This window comes from Triticum aestivum, chromosome 7B (assembly GCF_018294505.1).
Source record: "Triticum aestivum cultivar Chinese Spring chromosome 7B, IWGSC CS RefSeq v2.1, whole genome shotgun sequence".
In the NCBI taxonomy this organism is placed as follows: domain Eukaryota; kingdom Viridiplantae; phylum Streptophyta; class Magnoliopsida; order Poales; family Poaceae; genus Triticum; species Triticum aestivum.
Window position 1 is genome coordinate 760,393,376 of NC_057813.1, and position 10,144 is coordinate 760,403,519.

The 10,144-nt window shown below is 49.2% G+C and overlaps 1 protein-coding gene across 1 annotated transcript; it reads left to right on the plus strand.

Annotated features, from left to right (window-relative positions):
• The first annotated feature begins 5,709 nt into the window (after positions 1-5,709).
• Positions 5,710-8,339, plus strand: LOC123158823 (PI-PLC X domain-containing protein At5g67130-like). Its single transcript, XM_044576657.1, has 7 exons — positions 5,710-6,045; positions 6,623-6,748; positions 7,033-7,152; positions 7,241-7,339; positions 7,439-7,742; positions 7,845-8,065; positions 8,160-8,339. The coding sequence occupies exons 1-7, from the start codon at positions 5,710-5,712 to the stop codon at positions 8,337-8,339; spliced, it is 1,386 nt and encodes a 461-aa protein (XP_044432592.1).
• Positions 8,340-10,144: the final 1,805 nt, after the last annotated feature.

Consider the following 10,144-nt stretch of genomic DNA (forward strand, 5'->3'; position numbering starts at 1 on the left):
AAACATCTGGTGGTTGATGAGTGCACAAGTCTCAAGTGGCGAACAGGTTTTGTGTTGCCATCATGCCTCCAAAGCCTACGCTTAAACGAATGTGGGGATATCTCTCCATGTATTCCCAGCTGCATAGAGAACCTCACATCCCTCGTCTCACTTGAAATTGAAGGATGCAACGGAATAAAATCCATTCCAGGCAACGTTTGGCACAATTATCTTGTATCACTCGAGAAATTGGTGATTAAGAAATGTCAAGACCTAGTTTCAATTGGTGGAGCAGAGGTGGTTGCAAATATAAAGGAGGTGGAGGTCAGGGGGTGTCCAAAGTTAGAGGAAGCGGACCAGATCAATAGGTGGCCCCGCCAAAGGTATTTGTGCTAGCATTTGTTTTCTGTCCAGCTTTTACTTCTCTGTTGTTCGAAATACCCTATATACTGGAAATAACTCATGCATTGTGCAGTAAAAATTCAACTTGTATCATTATTACTGAAGTACGCCGAACTTGTTGAACACACCTACCTGTATTGTATCATATATGTCTTTTTTCTGCTTGTTAGTTCCCATGCTTAATTAGCCCGTATAGAATCCTGATGTTTTGAGTAATTCCATACATGTGACCATGTTTTGAAAGAAGTTGCTAACCTGTAGATGTACTAGCTAGTGCTGCCGTTCTGTGCGGGTTTAGTAGAAACTCTCCCTTTTTATTTCTCAAATTTGCTTTGCTTTATTTGGGGAGCCAAATTTGCTTTCTGACCATGTTTTCTTCTTCAAGTACAAGGAGGACTATGTGACAGGCGATCGAGCTGGAACCAATGGCTGGACTACATGGAAGTTGGAAGACCCGAGGACAACGGGACTATTCCATCTGTAATCCATATTATGGTTCTGTTCCATTAATCTGTAATCCATATTTGTGCTGATAACTATCAGTTCCCAGTTTGCACAATCGGAGCAAAGTTGTTGTAACTTCTGAAACAATAGTGTCTTATGTGGGTGTCCTCAGTACTATTAGGGAGAAGGATTTGAATATGGTAGGGTTTTTGTCCTGGAGAAGGTTTCCCCACCATATCCAACTCTGTTTAGACTCCCAAGTTGTGCACCTACCAGACGTTGTATTTTTATATACATTTTGTGTGTTTTGACGCATAATAAGTCTGGAATATGTTTGGTCTGTAGTTTTTGTTGTTAGCTCCGTCTGTGGTTTCTGCTTGTGCTCTCTTTGTTTGCTGGTTTCCCTAACTCTCTGTTTCTCCCAATACCAAATGGCGCGTACCTAGAAAAAATAGAAATTATCTTAGCCCGTCTGAATACCAAATAGGCAGGCAGATGGTCTCATTTTTCAAAAGCAAATAGAAATGTATTACGTAGCTAGTTTGCTGTAGGAGGTTGCAGGGCAGATTTCTTGGCCTCCTTTGATGGGTTAGCATTTCAGAGTAAGTGACCCTTTCCAGCACTTGTAGATGTAGGCTGTACATTTGAGAATAAATTAGGCTTAGCTTGGACAAGGAGCCTCCTCTGATGGGTTCAGACTAGCTAGTCTCTTGTGGTAGTTTCAGACTACAACCAAGTTGAAATGGGCCTGCTTGTGGGAAGGACACACGATTTGAAGTTTCTGAAACAGAGTAAGTACAGTAGTAGCCTAACGGTTTGATGTGGGAATGGAGCTTCAAGGGCTCAGGTCATGCCTAAGAGAGCATTACTAGTAGAGCCCTCAAACCCTCAAATCCCTAAAAATTACTGCTTTTTTACAGTTTTCGTCGAAAAAAAGCCGTAGACTAGAACCCCTTAACCCTCAAACCCTCAAATTTTTTTAAAGGTCCAACCCTCATACCCTCTCCCAATCCTCAAAAGTAAGGGTTGGGGAGCAAAACCTACCCCAACCCTCATTTGGCGGTTATCCTCGCGCGGGAGGGAAAAATCCTCCCAACTCCCGCGCCCACGCCCGCGACCGCCGCTACTAGTCGTCCCCGTCGCCGGCGGCCACCCCGTCAACCTCCCGCGCGCAACGACAACGTCGTTCATGGGGAATATTCCGTTATAAGGGTTGGGTTTGAGGGTTCTAATCTTTGCCCCTGTTTTTCAACCCGTAAAAGTGCACAAAAAATTCATTTTTGGACCCTAAAACGCTAGTGAGGGTTTGAGGATTTGAGGGTTCTACTAGTAATGCTCTAAGATTTGATGATGTAGGACCAGAACTGGGCTCGGGCCTCCCACATCGGGTGCACGTGCTATGGGCCTATGGCCTGTGCGAGGGGAAGTTCCTGGCGCCAGCGGCAACATGTGACATTGGTTAGTTCAACATTGGATGAAAAGCAGCAATAAAATTATTTGCGATAAAATTGCGTTAAAATTGTAGGACTTCCGATAGTAAGGATTTCTTGCTAGATTGAAGGGAACTCCTAAAAATAAAATAGCTAGTCAACAACTATGTTCACTCCACTAGCTCGCGTGGATATCGTCCCTTCCGCTGACAATGAGCGCACCGCATATGCAGATTCACTACTGTACACACAACTTTTTTTAAGGTGTACACACAACTTTTGATGATAAAGGCGTGCAAAAGGCACATATATATACTATCAGCCTAGCCTGTGGCTCCGTCTTGTAGCTGCTCACAGTAATGCCGATCATATTACTCCTCACCCACCCACCATGCATGCGTACTACTCTAGATTATGGTTATGGTTGTAACCGATGTGATGTTATCAATGATTCCTTCTTATCCCCCACTAATCGTATCAGATTCCACCGTGCATGAGCTGATGCTCGCATTGAGTCAAGATAATTTGCCGGGAATAAGGCTATATTGGGTCCCACCAAGGCATGCCTATTGACAACAGTAGGTGGCGGCCAGCACAAAGCTGAGCGCGAGAGCATGCATGAGGATGCAAGTGCATGGGGTGGCAACATGAGATTATTCCTGGGAGAAAAAGGCAGGCAATTAAAAACCCAAAGTTCACGTGATACCTACTTACTTTCTCAGGATACATAGGCCGATGCATCCTTAAAACTGTGACTGAGCAAAAAAAAAAAAGCAAAGTTCACGTGATACCTACCTACTGTCTCGGGATACATAGGCCGATGCATCCTTGAAACTGCCACCGAGAGCATCTCCAGCCGCGCCCCCACAACGGCCTCCTCGGGCAATTTTTTCGCGCCGGCGCCGAAAAAATGTCCCAGTCGCGTCCCCAGAAGCCTGTTTTTCGCCGGCTTGGGCCGAAATCAGCGCCGGCGGGCGCAAGCCGAACCCGACGCGCTGGGGGCGCTTGGGGGTGCCGGCCGAAACGTTTTTGGCGCGAAAACCGGCTGGCCCTCCTTGGCAGCGACTCGGCTCTTCTCGCCGCTTCGTCGTCCTCACCGCCTCGGTTCCTGTGGCGAATCAATGCCAAAGCTGCCGCGCGCTGCGGTGCCGGTCAGCCTCCATTGATACCTCATGGGCGTTGCAGTGAAGACCGGACGACGCGCGTCCCTCGCCCGCTACGCGTATACACGGCGGCCACGCGTACGCGCGGCGCCTCCGCCTATATAAGCCGCCCCCCAGCGCGCCGGTGACCCACAGACTCTCCATCGCCGACGCCCATTCCTCCCCGTTCCTCCCTCTCCTCTCGCCGTCTCCAGTTCACCCATGGGCGATCGTTTCCAAGGCGACGGCGCGGCGGCGAACGGCTTCGGCCGCCACCACCTTCACGAGGACGAAGTGCGGCTCCTCTTTGAGGCCGAGTACCCGGTCCCGCCGGACATGCGGGTGCTCGGGGCGTGGAGGATCAGCGCCGGCAGGCTCCCGGTGCCACCGCCGCCCACCGGAGCGGCCCGGCATGCGGAGATCGTGCGTATCTGCGCCTCTCTGCCGCAGGCGGCGAGGGAAGGTCCACGGTACGTCCCCGACAGCCAACTGTGGGAGGCCTACTTCTGTCGCCGTCACGCCGCGTAGCTCGAGGCCACCAACGGCGTCGTGCCCTCCGGGAGGCTCAACTCTGAAGGCCGCCGCCGATGGTGGGGCGTGCCCGGCCGCACGTTGGAGGCCGTGCTCAAGCACATCAAGGGCGGCAACACGCCCAGGCTGGAGTACCCCGCTCCACTGTCCTTCTCCCGCCGGCGTGGGAGCTCGTGAACACCGAGGCACATGGATCTGGGGGCGTCCTCCTCGTCCGGCCGCTCGACAAGCTCTCCCTGCCTCGGCCGCGTCAAGACGGAGCCCCTGGACACGCTGGTCAGCCACGACACCCGCAGCTCCGGCGTCCGCATCGCCGACTCCCCCCCACCTCTGGACGCCTCGTCCTCGTCAGGCCGAAGGCGGAGCCCGGCCTCCCCGCGGAGTACGAGGTCATAGCCCGGCGCGGCTTCTCCGACGAGGAGGCCCTAAAGTGGGCGCGGGACGACTACCTGGAGGAGATAGCCGCCCGCTGGCATGGGCGCGAGGACGAGCACGGTGTGGCGATCCTCGACAGCGATGAGGACGAGGACGCCCCCGGACCGTCCAATCCGCCGCGCCAACCTGGGGAGGGGTGCAGCAGGGACGACGGCCGTGGAGGAGGCGACGACGGCGGTTGCGGAGGAGGCGACGACGACGACGGCGGTGGCAGCAGCGACGACGAGGACGATGACGACGACGACTTCTATGCGCAGTTCGGCGTGTAGAGCTTCAAGGGCGGCAGGCGGCGGGGAGCGGCGAGGGTGACGGCGGGCCTAGTAGCGTTTTTTTCTTTTCTGTAAAATATTTTAAATATGTATGAACTCGCCGAAGTTTGGTCGAATTTAGCCGTGTTTAACCGAACGTCGCCGAAAGTTTGGCCGGCTTTTTGTGCCGGCTCCCCCAGGCGGCGATTTTAGGCGCCTCCTGGGGGGCCAACGGCTGGAGATGCTTTGAGCACTAAGCTCAGATGTGAACTCGAATGGCCATCAAGTGTACAAGTATTTATATATAGTATATTGTTGTAGTTGGATAGGCACGCAATTTCAGTAGTAAGGGCATCTCCAACGGCGACCCGTAAATTTCCTTTCGCATCCGTCCACAGACATGGATGCGGGAGGCCGCTATCCAACCGTAGCAAGAGCTCTTTTTTTTGGCAAATGAATTTGTGCATCAAGCTTCGTAACGCGGCCCATCAGGCGACTTGAGCGATGCAATGTCGAAAGCAGTGTGAGCAAAGCGCCATATTCAATGGTGGCGGGGCCATGCAGATGCAGGTGGTGTGACAGCGTGAGATTATTCCTCGGAGGAAAAGGTGACTAAAAAACCAAAGTTGACGTGGTACCAACCTAGATTGTTGAAGGAGACGGGAAACTGCGACCAGTGGTAGTAGTATTTTATGAGAAAGTAACAATGAGCACAGCACCCCCATATCATATGTATGCGGTGTGTTTCCTACTCAACATCGAAATATTTTTGTTATGTTTAATTAATCGAAAGGAGTAGTGATCTAAACGCTCTTATATTATACAGAGGGATTACATGACAGGATGAAGTTTTGTGGAACGTGGAAAGTTAACAATACGTCCTCAAATAATTTCGTTGCTTCCTAGTCACGTTCCTACATCATATTTCGTTGACGCCACCAACCATCTTTATTTCGGCTCAGACTCTACTAACACATTAACAGTCCACACCATTTCTCCTTACTTGTTCCACCTCCAAGTCCGGACGGGGTGATCCACCACCACCTCCTCGTCTCCCCCTCGCCGTAGACTAAGAGTCTAAGAACAAGACTCCTGGCCATGTTCCGCATAATCTGCAAGGCCTTTGACGTTGGGGATATTGCCATCTCATGGCTGATATGTAAGCTTCACCTTCAACACATCCCCATCCTCATCTCGATACAGATATGCAAGCTGCGCAGTGGGAAAAGTGCAAGCCACCGCCTCTTCATCGCTGTCAAGAATGCCATCGCCAGCTTCTCATGGCTGACATGTAAGCTAGGTGTGGCCATGTCTGCGGATAACTCGCCTCCTGCTCCTGCGAAGGACGGCTCCGCTGGCCTCTCAGATTTCCTCACTGGCATGCTCTTCATTCTCTTGCTGGCAGCTTATTTCATGGTGTTCATCATCATGATGGTCTTTGGCACCTGTTTGGTTACAGCGGCAGCACCCGTTGCATTCGTCGTTGACATGATAGCCTCCCAGCACGACCACACAAAATCATGCTGTCGCCCAACCACCGTCTTCCACCACAAAAAACCATGCCGTCGCCGAACCATCTTATGTTGTGGCCATCGTGTTCACGTCCTCCCGTCCGGTGGTGGCCACCGGAGTAGTTTACTCCTGAGCTACCGCGCTTTCATTGTCTGAAGAAAGGTGCGTGTATTATCAAGACCTCCACACCACCCAGCCCCAGGTACGCTACGCCCATGTGTAATCTCCCAACCTTTTGGTCCAATGAATCAATGATTATGATAATGCCATCGATCCCTCAACTTGGACAACCTGTTATCTTGTTCTTTTCAGAGTCGCTGCAGGAACGTAAATATAGCGGAGTGACAATGTTTCTCTTGTTTTTAATCATGTTAGCCTCTATTGCAACACATATAAGCGTTTGTCGGGTATCCTGTCTATCGTTCTCACTAGTTAATGTATATTGCAAACTCTAAACTCATCAAAAATTTCACAATTCTTTTCGTCAACGAGTTTGCAGGTTGGGGATCGATGTAACTCAGATGCCAACTGCAAGTCGGGACTATCTTGCCGCAAATGGACTGGAACTGGATGCAACCGTAAAAGATGTGTCCGGACAACAGTCGCTAGCCCGTTCGACACAGTTGTATGTTCTGTTGTGCATTTTTGTTTTGCCATTTGATTATTCTTTTTATACTGACAATTTGTTGATACCATAGATATCAGTGAGTATACCACTGATATCAGTGAGTATACCACAAATAACGTACTAGATACTTACCCATATGGTGTTACTGCCTTAAATCAACTTTAACATAAATGGCTATGTGCATCACATTAATGCAGAGGCCGGGGGTTCCAACCTCCTTTTCCAAAAAAGAAAACATAAACTAGCAAGTATTCCTGAAGCTAACAATACCAATTCACCAGGACAACTCACTGCCATTCAACAAGTATGCGTTCCTCACGACGCACAACTCATTCTCAATAACAGATATCCCAACCTTCACATTGTTCAACCAGGAAGATTCGGTCAACGATCAACTGAATGTAAGAGCCACTCCTGCTTGCCAGTTGATTCTGAAATTTTTACGGTATGATTCTGAATAATGCAACCACACACGGCACTTTTTGGCAGAATGGCGTTAGAGCACTGATGCTAGATCTATATGACTTCCGGGAAGACATATGGTTGTGCCATTCATACGGAGGAACGTGCAAGGACGCCACCGCCTTTGTGAGTTAGCAGATTTGTCCTATGAAATTCTGAATGGATGGCCACTAAAATGTTTCAGAATCATATATATCCTAATGTGACCGGTAATTATTTACGCAGGAGCCCGCCATAGGTACCATGAGAGAAATAGAGGCCTTTCTTGTAATGAACCCATCAGAGGTGGTGACACTCATCCTCGAGGACTATGTCAAGTCTCACCGTGGCCTCTCCAAGCTGTTTATCAAGACAGGCCTCACCAAGTACTGGTTTCCGGCATCGAGGATGCCACAGAACGGGGAGGACTGGCCCCGTGTCAGCGACATGATCAGGCTGAACCGGCGTCTCGTTGTCTTCACCTCCAACCGATTCAAGGAGTCAAGTGAAGGAATTGCCTACCAATGGAACTATATGGTCGAAAACATGTGTGAGTTTAAGCTTCAGACTTTTATTCTCTTCACTTAATTAATGTCTCAAGATAAATATGATTTGCTCTAGTAGTTTACACGTTGGTTGTCTCTTATCAAAGATGGTGATGTCGGAATGGACTCTCGTGTCTGCCGCAATCGCTCGGAATCGGCTGTCCTAAGCGACAGAAGTAAATCATTGGTTCTTGTGAACTATTTCCGCTCGCGGCCGGTCCAAGGGTCAACATGTATGGAGCACTCGCGAGGGCTCGTGGAGGTGCTCCACACATGCCACGCTGCTGCCGGCAACCGTTGGGCTAACTTCTTGGCTGTGGATTACAAGGTAACGCCAGCAGCTTCTGCAACTCAGTAGGACATGCTGGAATCTTGAAATCCAGATCGAAGTAATGATTCGTTGGTTGGTTGCCCAATTTCAGAGAAGCAATGGTGGGGGCGTCTTCCAAGCTGTGGACATGCTCAATGGGATGCTAATCTGCGGCCACGATGATGTGCATGCTTGCAGCGGGTGGACAAGTCCACCCTTGTTCTTGTTTCCTTTCCTTCGTGGCTTGTTCTTGAAGCCTGCTGCCTACTTGTGGCGGGCTGTTCTGTTGTAGAAATGAAATGACAAGTCGTGCTCTAAATGGAGTTCAGAAATGGTGCAGTCAAATTTCTCTACATTGGGGTACTTCACTATTATTAACTGCACTGTTGTACGTATCTGCAATCCAGGACATATTGCACGGTCCTATCTTATATTTTGTAATTGGATGCACCACTCGAGTCTCCACGTTAATTCTCTTGTATTGATTAATTGGATGCACCATTCGATGCTCCACGTTAATCCTCAAAAACAACCCAAACTATCCGTACAATCTCCGTATCAATTAGATATATAGCCGTTCGATGAGATATCCTTAGGAGCCCTTGCCCATTGTCACACGTCCAAGCGTCTGGAGTGAAATCTTTCACGGGATGTCAAAAACACATCTTTTTCTCTTTGTAGAAAAAAACAACAACTCTGTTGCAGTTCCCTTCCTCCACAATCTTACGCCACCGACGTACCTAGGGTCATTAACTGACCTAAAGTACAGGTCTTCCCCACGATCCGGCAAGCTTCTTCCGCCCGATCTACTTCCGCTTCACGCAGCAATCTCCCTGTTGATCCGATAATCCATACAATGCCTAGTAGATTAATAAGTTTCTAGATAAGTTGATTAGTACGGCTAGGAATCGTGTTTGCATGTTACGTGACTTAACTGTTTGGAATGTAAAAAGTGATGTATATATGTGTACGAGTTGGCTTGCAGTTGCATGCGGGTGTCCGAGTTAGGATTAGCTAGAGTAGTATGTGTCCTATTGGAATAGGTGATGGTTCATATAGGAAGTGGACTTACAAGAGTTCACGTCCGAGTCTGTTTCGTGTGTGCAATAAGGAGCAGGTAGCATCGTAAATTTTAGATATGAAATCATATAGGTTACACCTCGGTGTGCTCACCCGGGACAAAATTGTGGCTCGCCCGGGACTATGGCTGGTTCTTGTCGTGCGCACGACGATCTATGGGGCCATCTAGCCCCTTTGTGGTTCCGCTAAAGGAATGCACAAGCACAAAGAGCAAAATTAAGAGAAAATGCAAAGGTTTTTACCTAGGTTCAGGCCACCGTGAGGTATAAAACCCTACTCCTGCTTTGTGTATTGGACGTGTATGGGCACATGTACAAGGAGCGCTTTCCCCGGCAAGGTGCAGAGTGAGAGCAGCTATGCATGCAAGTTGTGCTAGGGTTCGATCCTCGTAAAAATTGCCCTAGTCCTCCTTTTTATAGCTCAAAGGGGTTACCACAGTGGTAAAACAATCATTACATATTGACTAGATATCAAACAGGGTTATCATACCTAATTTTATCAGTTCAGGACAAAAGCATTAAATACTCCGTTAGGTGTCATGTGAAGGAGAAATCCCGGCAAGGCTTCTGCACCTCTCGCCCAGCTACCTCCTATTTACATCACACACTCTCTAGACGGTGTCATTAAAGGTTAACCTTCTTTCAGCATGTTGCCACGTGCCCGGCAAATCTCACCTAACTGCTTGCGGGTTCGACACCTCATCAATTAGTGATTAGCTACTCGATGAGGTGGAGCACTGGGGGCTAGCGAGAGCTTGCCGGGCCTTCACCTTGCCGGCTGCCGGCAAGGGTTGTCTTCGGTGTTGATCTTGATGCTTTGTCTCGATCTTCTCCCAGTAGTTTTTGCGCAGCTGGGCCTTGAATCTTGGTCTTGGTAATCTCCGACAAGTGTTGGCCAGCAGGGAAGCTACTACTGTCTGTTCATAAGTCGGGGTATAAAATTATTTTGTGGGGCTTGGGCTTATACACCGACAGTTCTTCCTAAGAAGCTCTGAAGGTTGACTATGTAGACTGATAA